The sequence below is a fragment of the Nanorana parkeri genome, unplaced genomic scaffold, assembly GCF_000935625.1.
Source record: "Nanorana parkeri isolate BGI_ZX_2015 unplaced genomic scaffold, ASM93562v1 scaffold1040, whole genome shotgun sequence".
NCBI classification, from domain to species: Eukaryota; Metazoa; Chordata; class Amphibia; order Anura; family Dicroglossidae; genus Nanorana; species Nanorana parkeri.
Window position 1 is genome coordinate 301,084 of NW_017307308.1, and position 19,233 is coordinate 320,316.

The window sequence follows — 19,233 nt, forward strand, 5'->3', positions numbered from 1 at the left end:
TTCTATGATTCATACGCAATCTGTTTGTTAATTTACTGCCATGTTCTCCGCCGCCGCGTGCGTCTTGCATGACGTCAACTCTTCCAGCTGGAGGGCTCAGGAAGACATCATTATTTCAGCGCTTCTTCCTGTCCAAATTCGGCACGAAGACAGAAAACAGAAGTGGACGCATTCTCTGATCAGGGGGGCCCTGCTGGTCAATCATGCTGTCCGCAGAGACATGTGTGCTGTGTTCACAAATGTCTGATACAGATCAACCCCCTGCTGTAGCCTCTACCCTAGTGACTTGCTGCAAAGTTACAATGCACAGTCTGATCACTGGGGGAGAGGAGACTGAAGAAATGCTTCCTCCTACCTGCAGCAGACTGATCACAGGGGGGAGAGGAGACTGAGGAAATACCTCCTCCTGCCTTCAGCAGTCTGATCACTGGGGAGAGGAGATTGAGGAATGCTTCCTCCTGCGTGCAGCAGACTGATCACTCTGGGAGTGGATTGAGGAAATACCTCCTCCTGCCTGCAGCAGTCTGATCATTGGGGGAGAGGAGAATGAGGAAATGCTTCCTCTTGCCTGCAGCAGACTGATGACATCATCTCAGGCAAAGTCAGTGACTAGACAAGAATAGCTTTTCAATAATAAAAGGTGGATCTTTTCTAAAAAAAATGATGCTGTTGCTGTACATTGTAACATATCAGGTCAACTTTAAGGTTATGTAAAGAAAGGTCCACGTTAAATAAAGATCCAGAACAGAGTGAGGCTGCGCCCCCAGATGAGATGGGGATTCTGCTCACATACACGCTGTAGATGACCCATTCATAGTACAGGAAGATGTCGGTTTATGATTCACAGCAGGACAGAGAGGGGTCAGCATATGCAAATACAGCTGCTACCGCCCCCCTCCCCCCCCGCCATCACAATAGTTCAGCCCTGAGAATGGAACGAGCCACCGATGGAAGCGGGGGGAGTTTTGGCCGTTCTCTGTTGTGCGTCTGGCATGTTTTACAATGGTGAACTATGAATAATTCAGCAGTTTCTGTGCTGACAACAAAAATGGGGGGCGACTTTGGAAGAGGGGGGGGGGGCAGTAGACAGCTGTGCCGACTGACATACAGGAGCCAGTGCGGGCATGTGACGCGTACAAGGTTTCACCACTTCCCAGGACATCTGGAAAACATTGCCAGGACTGCGACCGACGCAGCTGTTCCCAGAACTATCAGCGTTTAACCCATCTGGAGATGCAACAAGTATCATGTTTGATCACGACCACGAGAGACAATGGGGGGCAAAAACAAGGTCTCCAGCCTCCATCTTAAAGGGAACCAGTCAAATATCCAGCCCTAAGCTAACCCCCTTCCTGCCGGCACTACACATGGTGGCACGGCGGTGGGTCTTATTCCGTGCTACCACATACAGAAGTTTTGTGTTGGGAGCACACTCCATTGCATCCCCCCACTGCCACCGACAGCTCCCTGGCACAAGGTGATGATCAGGTGCCCCTAGGATGGACTCCCGATCACATGACCCCTATGAGAGCCAATCACAGTGATTGGGAAACCCACAAAAGAAAAATGCGCACTATTATTTATGGACCTAGCAGGTTCAGATAACATATAACGCACACATAGGGGGCATCACTTTGGATGCCAGGATTAGTACAATATATTTTTGGTTACTTTTTGGTGGGGGAGGGGGGGCTCATGGTAATGACAAGAAATATACAACTAAAGTATAAAAAAAAGAAATTTTTCACAATTTTGGGCCAGTTTTCTTTAACATGGACACAAAATCAGGAGATACCATTAACAATTACCATCAAATGAAGGACCAGTTTGTCCAGAACATGACAAGGTACGATTCACCTGGATACACTACGGGGCTGATGTATAAACTTCCCACCCAGCATATAAATATTATTATTATACAGGATTTATATAGCGCCAACAGTTTGCGCAGTGCTTTTTACAAGACATTACAATCACAATACAATTCAAGACAAGATGGTAAGGAGGGCCCTGCCCCTGAGGGCTTACAATCTAAAAATCTAAATATAACTGTGCAACAGCCATTCGCACGACTTTCCTGCCACTAGATGGAGCTGAGGAGCATATTTCCTATGCTCATTGTCTCCATCTAGTGGCAGGAATGTCATGTAAGCTGCTTTCACCCAGCTATATGCAGGGGTGAACGTTTATACAGTACATCAGCCCCTAAGTTGTTGCAAAGATATGTACAGTTTTACTTACACATGCCAAAATTGCCGAACTGGATTCAGACGTTAAGGTTTGTTTTACATTCCACATTTGGGGGTAAATTAAATTATGAATTTAAACTAAATTAATTAACCTGATTAAAGATTAAATCCACCTAGTGTTTGGTGCACCATATGGCTCAAGGTCAAGGTGGACACCTGACCAGCTCACCTATATAAGCTGGTTGGACATCACATTCCAAAACCATGGCCATCAATTTGGAGTTGGCCCCCTTTGCAGCTATAACATCCTCCACTCTTCTGGGAAGGGCCTCCTTAATATCTTGCCTGTGGAAACGTGTACCCATTTTTGAGGTTTTATTTAAAAATGTAATTAGCATGTTGATGGTGGGGTAGGGAGGGGGGAGGGAAGGATGGACAAGAGAACACAACATATAAGAGAATTAAAACTTCAGCTCGATGTATAGCTTTGTCGCTCGCTCCTTGCGTGTATAGTAGATCTGTGGGAGTAAAACTCGCTAGTTGTTTATATTTAGGGATTTCAGCAGATTGTGCGTTCTGGAACGGATCGGTGACATGACACAATGCCAGCTCTGTCACTTGTGTAGACATTTTTATCCATCGATCGATATGAGTAATGATCATGTCACCCGGTGATGTTTTCTCTCGCAGATGCAGAGCCTGTACGCGTTTGACGAGGAGGACACAGAGATGAGGAATAAAATTGTGGAGGATTTGAAGACGGCACTGCGGACCCAGCCTATGAGGTAACAGGAATTATTCAGCGGTCGTAGCGCATGTCAGTTGTGATGTAATACTGCATTTTGGCCACTAAATGTAGTGAAGTAATGCTTTGTAATGAATAAATGCTTTGCTTGGAGTGCCGAGGTTGCTTCTCCTGCTATAGACTCCACAACAGCTGGAGTGCCGAGGTTGTCTACCCCTGCTATAGATTCCACAACAGTTGGAGTGCCGAGGTTGTCTACCCCTGCTATAGATTCCACAACATTTGGAGTGGCGAGGTTGCTACCCCTGCTATAGACTCCACAACAGTTGGAGTGCCGAGGTTGCCTACTCCTGCAATAGACTCCACAAGAGCTGGAGTGCCGAGGTTGTCTACCCCTGCTATAGACTCCACAACAGTTGGAGTGCCGAGGTTGCTACTCCTGTTATAGACTCCACAACAGTTGGAGTGCCGAGGTTGCTACTCCTGTTATAGACTCCACAACAGTTGGAGTGCCGAGGTTGCTACTCCTGTTATAGACTCCACAACAGTTGGAGTGCCGAGGTTGCTACTCCTGTTATAGACTCCACAACAGTTGGAGTGCCGAGGTTGCTACTCCTGTTATAGACTCCACAACAGTTGGAGTGCCGAGGTTGCTACTCCTGTTATAGACTCCACAACAGTTGGAGTGCCGAGGTTGCTACTCCTGTTATAGACTCCACAACAGTTGGAGTGCCGAGGTTGCTACTCCTGTTATAGACTCCACAACAGTTGGAGTGCCGAGGTTGCTACTCCTGTTATAGACTCCACAACAGTTGGAGTGCCGAGGTTGCTACTCCTGTTATAGACTCCACAACAGTTGGAGTGCCGAGGTTGCTACTCCTGTTATAGACTCCACAACAGTTGGAGTGCCGAGGTTGCTACTCCTGTTATAGACTCCACAACAGTTGGAGTGCCGAGGTTGCTACTCCTGTTATAGACTCCACAACAGTTGGAGTGCCGAGGTTGCTACTCCTGTTATAGACTCCACAACAGTTGGAGTGCCGAGGTTGCTACTCCTGTTATAGACTCCACAACAGTTGGAGTGCCGAGGTTGCTACTCCTGTTATAGACTCCACAACAGTTGGAGTGCCGAGGTTGCTACTCCTGTTATAGACTCCACAACAGTTGGAGTGCCGAGGTTGCTACTCCTGTTATAGACTCCACAACAGTTGGAGTGCCGAGGTTGCTACTCCTGTTATAGACTCCACAACAGTTGGAGTGCCGAGGTTGCTACTCCTGTTATAGACTCCACAACAGTTGGAGTGCCGAGGTTGCTACTCCTGTTATAGACTCCACAACAGTTGGAGTGCCGAGGTTGCTACTCCTGTTATAGACTCCACAACAGTTGGAGTGCCGAGGTTGCTACTCCTGTTATAGACTCCACAACAGTTGGAGTGCCGAGGTTGCTACTCCTGTTATAGACTCCACAACAGTTGGAGTGCCGAGGTTGCCTACCTCTGCTATAGACTCCACAACAGCTGGAGTGCCGAGGTTGTCTACCCCTGCAATAGACTCCACAACAGTTGGAGTGCCGAGGTTGCTACTCCTGTTATAGACTCCACAACAGTTGGAGTGCCAAGGTTGCTACCCCGTGTTATGGCTGTTCAGTTTGCTTTAGTTGCCTTTCAGCATACTGGCTGTCACCTGCCTCCTGTATGTTTTTGATCATATGTAATTTTGAGCCATTTAAAAAAATCGCAGGTGATCATGCCACTAAGGTCCTGTTATAGGGTGACTACGTTCTGCCCTGTCTTCGAATTGTGCTCCTGTGTTGTCACTTGGTCACATATTCTTCTGATGGAACCCACAAATGCCCAGAACATTACACATTGCACAGACATGGTCCACCGTTGTCACCTTTAGGAAACCTTCCCAGACATCGCTGGAGTGCATGTACACAGGAAGTGCCTGCAAAGAGGCTGTAGGATATCAGGACCACTGAGATGTAACAAAGGATGAGAAAAAAGGTGAAAAAAAGTATTTCGAATAAAAAATGGCATTTGTTAATGATACACAGTGCACAGGGCAAAATAAACATAATTTTCATTTACAATAATACAATGTAAGGGTCCCCACACACCTTACGATTATCGTACGATAATCGCGGGAAATACCGCGATCGTACGATTATCGTAAGGTGTGTGGGAGCCGTGCGACCTCTACTACTGTAAGGTCGCACGACTTTAAACTTACAGACATGTTCGAAAACCCGCCGAGCATCGTACGATGTTCGGCGGGTTTGTGGCATGTCCGTACGATAACAGCCGTACTGGCCGGTGTGCGCAAGCGCACACTGCCCGTTCGGCATTGCGGTCATCGGAAGCCCGCCCCTCGGGGGGCGTGGGTTGCGATCATCGCAAGTACGATCTGCCTATGAAACATAGGCAGATCGTAAGTTTTTTTAAGTACCTTACAACCATCGCAAGACAAAAGTCCTGCGATGGTTGTAAGGTGTGTGCCCAGCCTAACAAACAAAGTCATAAAGCAACAATGTAATAAAAAAGCTTTCTGAAGCATTACGTAGCATTAGATCCATTTCCAGGCCGGATTCAGGCCTTCCCGGCTCAGAACGATAAATGGCTCCTTTTTGTAAATGCTGATTATCATCTGTTTGTCGCGGGGCGAGATGCTTTCTGGGTCATTAACCTTAATAACGAGATAATTGGCAAGGAAATCTTCCCACACTAATTATTTAATTTTAACAATACTCGCCGAGGTTTAATTCCAGTCTCTATTTACTGCTGCGGAAATGTAATATTAACTCTCCCGCTCTCGTCTGGGTGGAGGGGGAGACGCTGCCGAGCAGAATGCTCTTAAAGGGGAACCGTAAAAGATCTTTTAATCTTTCTTTTTTTTTTTTGGTACACTTTTACCACTGAACTCCAGTAAGAACACCAAGGAATGCATTCGTTTACTAACCACTTGAAGCCCAGGGTGTTACACCCCCTTCTTGGCCAGGCCATTGTTCAGTATTCAGCGCTGCGATACTTCAACTGACATTTATTCTGTCATGCAACGCTGTACTGAAACTAATTTTATACCATTTTTTGGGACAGATAGAGTTTTCTTTTAGTGGTATTTAATCACCGCTGGGGTTTTTTTTTTTTACTATATAAAGTAGGGATGCACCAATACCGATGGCTGGGCGGAAGATTTATCAATAGGCCCCTTAGACCTCTACCCCATTTTTTTATTGGAATGGGGAAGGATATGAAGCTCTATCAGGTTTTTATTGCTGTCTGCTGTGACTTCAACAGGAAATGAGGAACAATCTCCTGATTTCTGACACAGCAATTAAAGGAGAGAATTTTTAGAGTCTGGGTCCTGTTGACAACATTTCCAATTTCTTTCTGCAGGAAGGCAGCAGAGGAAATGAGAAAATATCTCTTCATGTAAGGGAAATCTCCTTTCTAGACCCTAGTAGTATAGATGTAATGATGCCCTCAGAGCTTCTGGTCATGCCGGCCAGCACTGAAAATAGATTTGTATGCTGAATGCAGTCTTCCCCAGGCTTTAAAAATCATGGGCTGCTCTCCTGCTACCTGTCCCTGATTTAGACATACTTTGCATCTGATAAACTATCCACCAAGCGTATAGCTGGGCAAATGGTGTATGTGCTGCATTCCCACCATTAGATGGAGCTGGGGAGCATGGGAAATTTCTATGCGCGCCGTGGAGGGAATGCCACGCTAGGAAGGGCCCCATCAAACTTCTGCTATGGGGTCCCATGATCTCTAGTTACGCCCCCGTTTGTGAGATTTTCATTCTGTCCCTGTTTTGGTGACACCTATAAAAATATGAATTTCTATCACTTTCTGTTTATGGTCACCTGGGCAAATACAGAGGGTGCATCCCCCCCCCTCCCAAAGTAGGGGCACAATAATAAAAGCCTGAGGGGCTCTAAACCTCTCCATTCAAAAGGTTTTGGCTATACTAGATGCACTTCAAGTTATAGGCGGAATTCCACTTTTTGTACAACGTACAGGTGGATTGTGTCTCCCTTGTCCCGTCTTGTTGAACGCGATGACACAGCACAAGCATTCCATTTATTGGGCATAACGTGTTTTTATAATCCTTCCTTCAGCGTAATGAACTGACTCCCCTCCAGGGAGATGCCGGAGTTCTATCTTAATTGCCCGCCGCCTAATGCAACTTAATCAGTTTAAAGTCACAAATAAAAAGTGTTTATGAGTTGGCACAGAAAGCAGATCCGAGCGCTCCCACCCCCCTTCCTGGCTTGGAGTGCCGCCACATAAGCGCCTGCGTCATCCGGCACCATCTGCATGTAGCCGGAGTCATCTTCGGTTCCTCCCGCGTAGCCGCAGAACCCGTTCCTCCGGGGAGGATGGACTGGCTGCGGCAGGCAACCACGTTACCTGGAGGAAGGTAGCCGCAGACGTCCAAGCGCTAAGCTCTTGCAGCTGCGTTCGTCCGGTGAACCGCGATGGTCTCATCGGTTAATAATCAGGAGACGTATCAGCTACGCTTCAAGGGGTCGTCGCTCGGTGCTCGGTGAACTCTTCTTTTAAGCCTTTGGCACCGACTTAAAACCTTTTAATAGCTGGAAGCGGCCAAGTTTCTCGTTAAAGGCCTGTGTCCCAGCTAATTTCCAGAGACTCAACTCGTTAGCTGCCAAGTGGGCGCCCGGCCAGCGGCCCGAAACTCCAGCCAATCCCTAAATGCTAATGGTAATAATAAGGGGAGAGCCGCAAGCCATTAACGAGCCTGGATATTACAAGCGGCCCTGCAATGTATATAAATAATACAGAACTGTACAGGAAGAGGTATGACATCATTATTCGAATACAGGTGTGTTATAAAGATCGGATCTGGACTTAATCAGGACGGGAGCGCCAAGCTTAGCAACGCCGTGTAATACCACGGCTTCGCTCCTTCCACGTCTAGCGGGATGTCAAAAGGTTATGAATTCAGCAGCGTGTTACATACGGGCCTTAAACTGAACGTGTCTTAAAATATATGTGAAATGTACTGTATATGTAGCAGGATGTCAGAAGGTTATACATTTAACCGTCTATTACATACGGGACTTGTGCTGAACGTGTAAACACATACTTTTTTTTGCTGTGCACTGTGTATCATAAACAGTTGCCTTTTTAAATAAAAATCCTTTTTTTCTATTTGTTACATCTCAGCGCTGTTGATCTCATGCGGCTTCTTTGCATCAACTTCCTAGCTACATGCACTCCCTGCATGGCATTTTTCAGGGTAGGTTTCCTGATGGTGACAACAGTAGGCCATGCCTGGGAAATTTAGCACAGGAATGGTGTGATCCCTCATAATGGACACAGAAGGTGTACAGACCCGGGAACTCAGCACAGGGATGGTGGGAACCCCTCATAATGGGTACAGCAGGTGAGAAAACCCTTTTCCAGGTATGTGGCCAGGAAAGGGAGGGCAGCCCTCCTCCCCCCTTTCTGTACTATACCAGGTCACATAACTTTCAACATGGGGGGGTACCTTGCAAAGGAGGGGAGCAAAGTCTTGGAAAGTGCCCCTATCCAAGTGATGAAGGACAAGGCCCTCTTCCCCAACTCCATTTCCCCCAAAATGGAGGTGGGAGTAATTGGGGGGAGGGGGGTATAATGGCAACTGATAGACCCAACAACACATACTTACTGCCACTGGCTTTAAAATAAAGTTTATTAATGTCCCCTACTAAAGGAAATCCATGTCAAGCATAACATCCAGTGAGGACATCTACGTCAATCAGTATGACTTATTCCCTGCTGATCTGTACACGCCGCGCCCCCGTTGCTAAAGGACAGACTCCAGGCTGCGGTAATAACGCTGGGAATTCCAAGTGACATCATTGGCCAACTTTAGTTAATGAGGTCATCTGAATTAGGTGCACTTGAAGATTGCAGATGTTCAGTTCTAGCTTTTTAGAACTGAATCTTCAGTGTTTGGGGAGAATTTACAATTTTCCCAAACATGGACATCAACCCTACTAAGGCATGGTCCACTATTGGTCCACTGTTGTGACCATCATAAAACCTGGCCTGAGAAATGCCATGTAGCCATTGCTGGAGTACATGGACAGAAAATAAATGTCCAAGAGTGGACCTTTAAGACAGATTTGGGGTTCCAGTGGACAAGATTTCAAGTACGTATTGGTAATGTCTCCATCTGAAGCGGCTCTGTTCAATTCTGGCCCCATAAAGCTGCATTTCATGTACATACAACTCTATAGGCCGTTCTCCTGCATAACGTGACCTGTTACTATTTTGGGAACACCATGCTCCCTGCAAGGACCACTTGCTGTTCTTGGCCGCGGCGAATCTCCACGCGCTGGCGATTCATCCTTCCACCGACACACGCCTGCCTTGTTGCCATGGAAATAAAATGGTTTACAGCAACAGTGGCGTTAGTTCGCTTCTGATTTTTGCTCTTGTTCCCGAACCAAAGAATGGAGAAATCCAGATGTTGAGATTCCATGGAGCGGGACCCGGCCAGCGAGGCCAGCTCTGCAGAAGCTGCACATCCAGTACTGGGCCGATGTGGGAAACGGGGGAGGGGGCTATGACGGCTCCATCCAGGAACAAATCTGTTCTTTCTTTGCTGAATAACAGCCTAAATATACTGCGCGGGATTCCAAAATAACTCAGACTTGTTAATCCCCCATTGTTTCTGCAGCTCCGTTCATCCAACTGGGAAATTAAAGATTGGGAATTGCTGCCGCTTTTCATTACCGTCTCCACCGCCCGTGTCACTTTGAAAATCTATCTGATTATGGAGCCCTTAACCCCTTCCCGGCAGGGGGGCATTGTGCACCTTTGTGGTCGTAGGGATTCCAGTGTCTGAAATATGAGATACTCCTGAACATGTAAAGGGAATCTAATCTTTGGATATAGATAACTGTGATCAGCTTATTAATGTGTCAATTGATCAATCCACCCAAAATTTATTCTTTAGTGATACCTGGAGTCTAGAGGGCTTCTGAAATATCTTGTATACTCCAAAGGCAAGATCTCCGTGAAGTAATTCCTGACTCTGTTCCTGCACACTTTTGTGTGTTTTAGCTCCTCCTGGTACATCCTCCATAATATAAAATAATTAACAAGTCCAGGACTGTGATGGCAAGGATGGTAGAAATCCTTCATAATGGGCACAGCACGTGTGCAAAACCAGGAACTCAGCTTAGGTATGGTGGGAGACCCTTATAATGGGCACAGGAGGTGTACAGAACCAGAAGCCCAGCACAGGGATGGTGGAACCCCTCAAAATGGACACAAGAGGTGTGCAGAACCAGGAACCCAGCTCAGGGATGGTGGAAGACCCTTATAATGGGCACAGCAGGTGTACAGACCCAGGAACTCAGCTCAGAGATGGTAGGAATCCTTCATAATGGGCACAGCAGGTGTGCAGAGCCAGAAAATCAGTACAAGGATGGCGAGAACACCTTATAATAGGTATAGCAGGCGTGCAAAGCCAGGAACTCAGCACAGGGATGGTGGGAGCCCCTCATAATGGGCACAGCAGGTGTACAGACCCAGGAACTGTGTACAGCGAAGGAGGGAATCCTTCATAACGGGTACAGCAGGAGCACTGACCTGAGAACTCTGTTCATAGAAGGCGGGAGCCCCTCATAATGGGCACAGCAGGTGTACTGATCAGTACAATACAAGCCAAATGGCAGCTCTAGGTTCTGTGTACATTCAAATGTTTGATACAGTGTTTTGAATGGACTTCAATGGGTCTCCTAGGCTAGCATCACCCAACATGCATCTTGTTGGATCTTATTACAATGCTCTGCTATCCTGCATGTGTATGAGAACATACTCCACTGGGATGCGGCCAATGTGAGCGCGCTAGAAACGTGGCAATTTGATAGAGCAATCAAACTTACAATTGCATTTTCTTTGTTGAAAAATCGCAAAGCAATCATAGACATTAAATGGTGGTTTGGATCGAACACACGGGGGAGCAAAATCCCAGTGCACCGTTAACACATACCTTGCCACAACCCATTTTGTGTCAACGGCCCCGTAAGCTGACCATACACTCTGCGATTTTTCGTTCGGGAATTTTTCGTGGCTGCCAAGAACCCCTTATTCGATTCTAGCTCAAATAGCCCATCATGCACTGACCAATGCCGTTTCGATAATTGTTCGTTAGCAATACTAACTCACCGAAGTTCGTCGATCGGCAGAACGGATTTTCATTTGCGCATGTGCAGTGTTCATGTTGCAAAAAATTTTTTGTACGAAAACACCACTAATCCATCGATTTTTCACACCAACTGATCGATTATCGTTTGAAAGACCATTCATGGACGATTTCTGAATGATAATCAATATGTGTATTGGCACCTAAAGGCCTCATTCGCACAGCTACATGCCAGCCCGTACAGATCGGGGCGGCGTGCACGGCCGTATCGGGCCGCTCTCAGGAAGGACAGGCGTGGCGTGTGATTGTACGCAATAGCCTGTTTTTCTCTATGGGAGGACGCGGCCGTACGCCGCCATACGCTAACCCGACCTGCACGTCTGTGCGGGTGCAGGTGTCCGTGCTCATGGATGTGCCATCCTGTCTGCATATGAGTACGGACTTCCGCACCCGCACGGATGTGCAGTTCGGGTGAGCGTACAGCCGTGTACTCCCATAGAGAAGTACAGGCTGCTGCGTACAACCTACAGGCTGCTGCGCAGCACCTGTCCTTCCCGGGAGCGGTCCGATACGGCCATGCACGCCGCACGGAACTGTAGGGTCCAACATGTAGCTGTGTGAATGAGACCTTAGGCTGTTCTGAAGTCAAAAGGTGGACCAACCCAGCACTAGATGGACCTATGACTAGGTCAGTGATTGTAAATGTATATCTGGGGGATCTGTTTCCTCTTAATTAGCGCTGATTGTGCTTTGCTGTTCCTCTCTCAGTGTAATCTTAAGGTGGCCATACACTCTACAACCATCGCAAGACTTTAGTCTTGCGATGGTTGTACAGGGATTAAAAAAACGTACGATCTGCCTATCTTGGACAGGCAGATCGCACTCTCGATCATCGCAAGCCCGCCCCCCTGAGGGGCGGGCTTCCGATGACCGCAATGCTGAACAGGCAGTGTGCGCGTGCGCACACCGGCCCGCTCGGCATTTGTCTTCCGAGCACCGTTCTAACCAGCCGAGAATCGTACGATTCCCGGCTGCTTTTCGAACATGCTGGTTCGACAGAAGACGTGCGACCGTACAGTAGAAACGGTCGCACGTCTCCGTTCACACTGCTCGATTATCGTACGAAAAACCGATCGCATACGATTATCGTACGATAATCGTGCAGTGTATGGGCACCTTTATCAGTCTTCTCTGACTTGAAAACAATCATGATTTCTAATGAGCTAATTGGTCTTATCTTAACAGCCCCTCAGCGGTAATGTTGACCACACTTCCTGACATAAATTTGATTAATTTATATAGTGGTGACATTATGTTCTGCATTGGAAGATCCCACTAGTTCTAAGGCTGGGCACACACCTTACAACCATGTGGACAAAACATTTGTAGAAATTAATGTTGCAGATCTGGTGGATCTCAGGACCGAAATTAAACATTTCCTTTCCTCATTCATGAAAGTTTTAAAAAGGATTCTGCGGCTATTTTTGGGGAAAGCACAAATATAACTGGTGAGTTTTTCTTGGAGAGCGCCCAAAATAAACCAGTAAGTGTGTGTGGGGCTCTATACTAGAGTCCCTCCCGGGGCAGGGCTGTGCCCGGCTTGCTATAAGGGATGGATACATTTCATTGTTGTCTCCAATTTGGCTGGACGGTCGCCAGGGGATTCTTCTGCCCAGAATTTGGTTCAGTCAAGCGATGTATTTTGACTGGAATTATGTTCAATCTGCGTTGAGGGACTTGACTCAGGCGTGCTGGCAGATTGCAAATGTTACCTTAAACATATAAATATAGATTGGTGGATCATAGATCATGAATCATCATTGCTCGGGCTCCTGAATTGTGTGATTCTCTGCAATAAATGCCAAAATGTATTTGGATCTAAAATATGCAAATTGGTGACTATATATACAAGGCCGCCATTAGGAATCATCGGGCCCCATACAGCCTACCTTGCAGGGTCCCCTCCCTGTTTACATACACGTCCATGCCCTACACACACGTTTGTTTAAATCAAATGGTGGGGGTGGTAGGTTTGGCAGGTTTCGTTTAAATTTTTTTTAATTTTATAATTTTTTATCATTTTTATCACCTTTTTGTCAACTTTCTTTACTTAAAGGAAAACTATGAGGTGAGTGACTTTCACTCAACCTCATAGTTCGAGCCGACGTGTGACAAAGAAACTGTCACACGTCGGCTCAATAGACCGGGAGGTGAGCGAACACATACCATCACTCGCTCACTTCTCGATCCTGTCCCTGCAGCGAGCTGTGACTGTCACTCACTGCTCCCTGCAAGGATTCCCACCTCCCCACTCCGATCCTCCAGCGCTGACTGGAGGAATGGACGGGGGAGGGGGCGGGTACAGCTCGCTTTAAATAAGCAGAGCCAGCTGTCACTAACGCAGCTGGGTGGATGTCGCCCGGCTGCGGCGGTCTCAGTATACCGCGAGCTGTAGCTCTCCATATACTGAGCTTTGGGTCATGTGAGGACCCTCTCTCTGCTGCCCCAAATAGAAAACAATTAAACAACCGGTGCCCGAAACTGTACGTCCACACCCCTGCTGCACCTCTACTCCCTGCTGCCTCGAGGCCGGGCCTTGGTTGGCCTTGTGGGAAATCCAGCCCTGGCTGTTATAGAGGAAAAGGTTGGCAACTTCCTATTAATGGTCATGGTTTTGAAATAGGATGTCCAACAAGCTCATATAGGTTTGATGAGGTGGTGTCCACAACCTTAAGGCCACATAATATACTGTATATATCTGTGTACTAAAAACATAGCCAGTGCAAAGGTGAGAATCTCAGAAAAGATAATAAGACAGAAGGAGATATCATTGTGTATAGGTGATATTTTCCCTGTGTTGATGAAAGCCGTGATCTGAGTGATCGATGGCTCTTGGTAGATCTCTCGCAGGCTGTGTCGCATTTCCTGCACGTTCTGACAAGTGACGGAAGGCCTCCGATTTGTGTCTAGACAGACAATAAAAATCGTGGAGCTGCTGACAAGAACTAAGGCAAAAAAATGTCCATTTTTTCCTCCCACTTTGCATTAATGTAACCTTGGAATCTCTTCCATGCTGCAGGTCATCATGTTCTTCATGGCAATCTTCTTTTAATGTATGTTACAGTGAACAATTGCAGCCATTCCCATATGCGGTCAGGTTTCCTGTAAGATAAACAGGCTGGTAGAGGTGAATGAGTAAAGTAATATAAACTTTATGTCAGGTTGTTAAACAACGGTCCGCTCTCCGTACATTCCATCTATTCCATAACTTGGAGCATGGCTTCCCGGAGAGCATCTCCTGTCTAGAGGAATAACCAGTGAAACGTCTTCAAGAAAAATACAGCAAGTCCAGTTGCCTTGAATTGTTTTTTACAGACATCTCCTGTCTAGTTCCTGAATAATCTGCCGAGCTACATGGGTTGAGAATGTTTGCTGGGTGTCGTACTGATCCAGTGGCATCATTACTGTCCGAATCATTCACCCACAAGTATAAAGATCAGAAATTTCCGACTTTAATTTTCCAAACTGCATGCTTGTTCTGGGTTGGTAGCTCTGAAGTACTGAAGCCACAGACAGCCAGGCATTGTTACATTGCAAGGTTATAAAAATAAACATGTCCATCAAGTTCAACCATTAAAGGAGAACTATGGGGTTAAGGCTTTTCCCCATAGTTCTCCTTAGGGTAACGGGAGGACACAAACTAGCGTCCTCCCGTCACCCTAGGCTCAGTATACCGCGAGCTCCTGCTCGCGGTATACTGAGACGCCGCAGCTGAAGCGGATCTCGACAATTGTGCCGGGATCCGCCCAGCTGCGTGACTGACAGATGGCTCTGCCTATCTAGAGGCCAGAGCCAGCTGTACCAGCCCCCTCCCCCGTCCCCCTGCACTCTGTGCTACATACTTCAGACCCCTTCACTCTGCATTACATCCTACAGACCCCTTCACTCTGCATTACATCCTACAGACCCCTTCACTCTGCATTACATCCTACAGACCCTTGCACTCTGTGCTACATACTTTAGACCCCTTCACTCTGCGTTACATACTACTGACCCCTGTACTTTGTGTTACATACTACAGACCCCTGTACTTTGTGTTACATACTACAGACCCCTAAACTCTGCGTTACTTACTACTGACCCCTGTCTTCTGCATTACTTGCACTCTGCATTACATCCTACAGACCCCTTCACTCTGCATTACATCCTACAGACCCTTGCACTCTGTGCTACATACTTTAGACCCCTTCACTCTGCGTTACATACTACTGACCCCTGTACTTTGTGTTACATACTACAGACCCCTGTACTTTGTGTTACATACTACAGACCCCTAAACTCTGCGTTACTTACTACTGACCCCTGTCTTCTGCATTACTTGCTTCTGACCCCTGCCCTCTGCATACCATACTACTGACCCCTGGATGTAGTGTTACATACTACTGCCCCCTGCACTGTGTTACTAACTAACGACCTCTGCACCCTGTGTTACCTATTACTGACCCCTGCACTCTGAATTATTTGCTTCTAACCCTTCACTCTGTTTTACATACTACTGACCCCTGCACTGTGCAATACATACTGCTGATCTTTGCATGCTGTGTTACATCCTACTGACCCTTACACTCTGCGTTACTTACAACTGACCCCAGAACTTTGCATTACATAATCCCAACCCTGAAATCTGCGTTACATACTCATGGTCATGTGACAGGTGGATTGCCACCCTACTCTGTCTTAGTTTCTACTGACCCCTGGACTCTGCATTACATACTCCTGACCCCTGAATTCTGTGTTATATACTACAGACCCCTGCACTCTGTGTTACATACTACCGACCCCTGCACTCTGTGTTATATACTACAGACCCCTGCACTCTGTGTTACATACTACAGACCCCTGCACTCTGCGTTACATACTACAGACCCCTGAATTCTGTGTTATATACTCCTCTCCCCTGTACTCTGTATTCGTTTCTACTGACCCCTGGACTCTGCGTTACCTAATATTTCTTTAAACCTTCCTTATTTTGTAATTGGGCTTTAATAGGGTATCTCCTAAAAAAAGCATGCTGCACCCTGACGCTCTCTGCCATGTTGTTCGCCTAGATCTCCAAGATACCTCTTCTATTATAGGGACCTTTGATCTTGATGTTCTTTGTAACCTGACAGGGTCACTTTAATGCACAACTTTGCTCTCATTAATTGGCCATAGCTTGCTGCAGTTTGCATAAAACTATTTTCTTTAATCCCGCGTTTCATCTGCATTCTCAGGTTTGTGACCCGATTCATCGAACTTGACGGTTTGACGTGTCTGCTGAACTTCCTGAAGAGTATGGACTACGAGACATCGGAGAGCCGAATACACACATCCGTTATAGGATGCATAAAGGCGCTGATGAACAACTCGCAGGGCAGATCCCACGTCCTGGCCCACCCGGAGAGCATCAACATCATCTCCCAGAGTTTACGGACTGAGAACGTCAAGACCAAGATCGCCGTGCTGGAGATCCTGGGGGCCGTGTGCCTGGTCCCCGATGGACACAAGAAAGTCTTACAAGCAATGTTCCATTACCAGGTCTACGCTGCCGAACGGACGCGATTTCAGGTGAGGGCTAAAGGATGCCGTTGTTTCCTATTCAAAGCCAAATTCCAGAAGCGGTAAAGAGCTAATCAGTTGTGCTGCAGTGCTCATGAGCTAGCATGTTGATATAAGAAGAGAGCAGAGTTACACAGAGATGAGTTTTATCAGTCTGCTGCTTCTTCTTTCACTGTCCAATCACATGCTGGGGGAGGGGCAAGACCTGTAAGTGTTACGGAACTGCAGCAGAGGAAAATCAGGTCTCCTGACCTTCCAGTGCTGTGTTGTAGGCATAAGAAGAGGACTATGAGATTGAAAGGAGGAAGGTGTGCTAGGGAGTTGCCTCTTCCTAGAATAGTAACATTAGCTACAAAATTCAGAAGGCACATTGCAAGGGAACAAAAAAATCATTTATGGAAAGGAAAACAATGGAAGTACGCATTTAATATACTCGATTTTTCTGCATTTTTACCCGCCTTTGGTGGTGACAGGCAGGGCCGGATTTCCCACAAGGCCAACCAAGGCCCGGCCTTAGGGCAGCAGGGACTAGAGTGGCAGCAGGGGTGTGGAACTCCTTTCTCCCGATGCCCCGGACATGCAGTTCCTGGTGACGGGCGGGTAGTTGTTTTCTACATTTAGCCCTGCTTTGGGCAAGCAGAGCTAAATGTACAGCGGGGAAGCCGCCGCTTGTTTTGTACAAGTGATCTCGGCAATGTCAAGGAGATCACTTCTATTATTCTGACTCCGATTATTGTGATAGCGAAATATATCCCTTGCTGAGACCTCTATGCCTGGCCTGTATAAGCAGATATACTCACTGCGGACAATCCTCGTCAGATAGCTGAACTCGTCAATACCGATTCATTCAAAAGAGGTGTTTATTCTTTAACATCAGGTGACAGCAGATGATAGGAACAGCAGTTGAACATATATAACAATGCTAATATTAACTGAGGCTATGCATCTCATATTCTATGCCCCTGTTGGGGTGGCACATCTATGCAGCCTGCAGGTCTGCCTTTCTCCATGGCGGGGGGTTTGGCGGGTAGGGGGGCACATTGAAGAACCTGGCCTTGTTGCAGCAGAGAGAGTAAATCCAGCCCTGGTGACACGGTCTCTTTAAGACATAATATGAGTCACATGACCTGTGTCATTCTTTGCTTCTCGACATCTATGAGCTGCTGAACAATGCCAGTGCATATAGTCACAAGACTGCATTCCCACTGCCTGTTATACTTATTGTAAAGGTATAAACAGCTGGAAATGGAAGTCTTTTATGTGTGGGGGAATGGTAGCTCTATACACAATCCACCGATCCATTCTTTAGGCTGCACCAGCGATTAATAATAGGTTTCAGACCCCGCGGGCCGAGAGATTGCGGTTTTCACAGGAAGGGGAGATTTATGAAGTCGGGAAAGTTATTTGTTGCAAGTTTGGTGAACTGCGAAGTCTGCGCTGGAAGTGCTTTGTGTGTGTTGGAAGTCATCTATACACATTGTATTCTTATGTCAGATTAATTGTAGCCGAGAGCGGCTTCTGTAACCGAGAGTTTATTATTCGCACATATGTAGGTGAGGAAAGAGTAGACCTAATTATTTTATTGCTTTATATGGCTCTGACATATTCCATAGTGATGTACAGAGAACTCTGAATCATTCACATCAGTCTCTGCACCAGAGGAGCTTACACTTTAAAGGAGAACTATGAGGTGAGCGCTTTTCACTCACCTCATAGTTCTAGCCGACCTGTGACAATGAGACTGTCACAGGTCGGCTTAGTAGATCGGGAAGTGAGCGAACACATACTGGCGTTCGCTCACTTCTCGATCCTGTCACTGCAGAGAGCCGTGACAGGGGAGGGACTGGATTCCCCCCTCCCCGATCCGATAAGACGGGGGAGGGGGCGGGTACAGCTGGCTCTGCCTCTAGATAGGCAGAGCCAGCTGTCAGTCACACAGCTGGGCGGATCCAGAAATAATTGTCAGGATCCGCTTCAGCTGCGGCGTCTCAGTATACCGCAAGCTGCAGCTCGCGGTATACTGAGACTAGGGTGACGCTAGTTTGTGTCCTCCCGTTACCCTAAGGAGAACTATGGGGAAAAGCCTTAACCCCATAGTTCTCCTTTAATATCCCGCCATGTCTGAGCCTTAAATGGTTACTCATGAGGTGAGTGATTTTCACTCACCTTTATTGTTGGAGCCGACATGTGACAATGAAACTGTCACACGTCGGCACAATAGATCGGGAAGTGAGCGAACACATACAGTTGCTCGCTCACTTCTCGATCATGTCCCTGCAGAGAGCCGTGACTGTCAGTCACCGTTACCTGCAGGGATTCCCCCCTCCCTGTTCCGATCCTCCAGCGCTGACTGGAGGAACGGACAAGGGAGGGGGCAGGTACAGCTGGCTCTGCCTCTAGATAGGCAGAGCCAGCTGTCACTCACGCAGCTGGGTGGATCTTCACAGGACTGTCAGGATCTGTCCCGGCTGCGGCGGTCTCAGTATACCGGGAGCTGTAGCTCACTATATACTGAGCTTTGGGTCACGGGAGGAC

The 19,233-nt window shown here is 47.2% G+C and overlaps 1 protein-coding gene across 1 annotated transcript in view; it reads left to right on the forward strand.

Moving 5' to 3' along the window:
* Positions 1-19,233, forward strand: part of DAAM2 (dishevelled associated activator of morphogenesis 2) — a 202,585-nt gene that overhangs the window by 100,916 nt on the left and 82,436 nt on the right. Inside the window, exons 5-6 of the mRNA XM_018567383.1 lie at positions 2,880-2,974; positions 16,374-16,707. Coding sequence (XP_018422885.1) covers positions 2,880-2,974; positions 16,374-16,707 — 429 coding nt within the window. The remainder of the gene's footprint in view (positions 1-2,879; positions 2,975-16,373; positions 16,708-19,233) is intronic.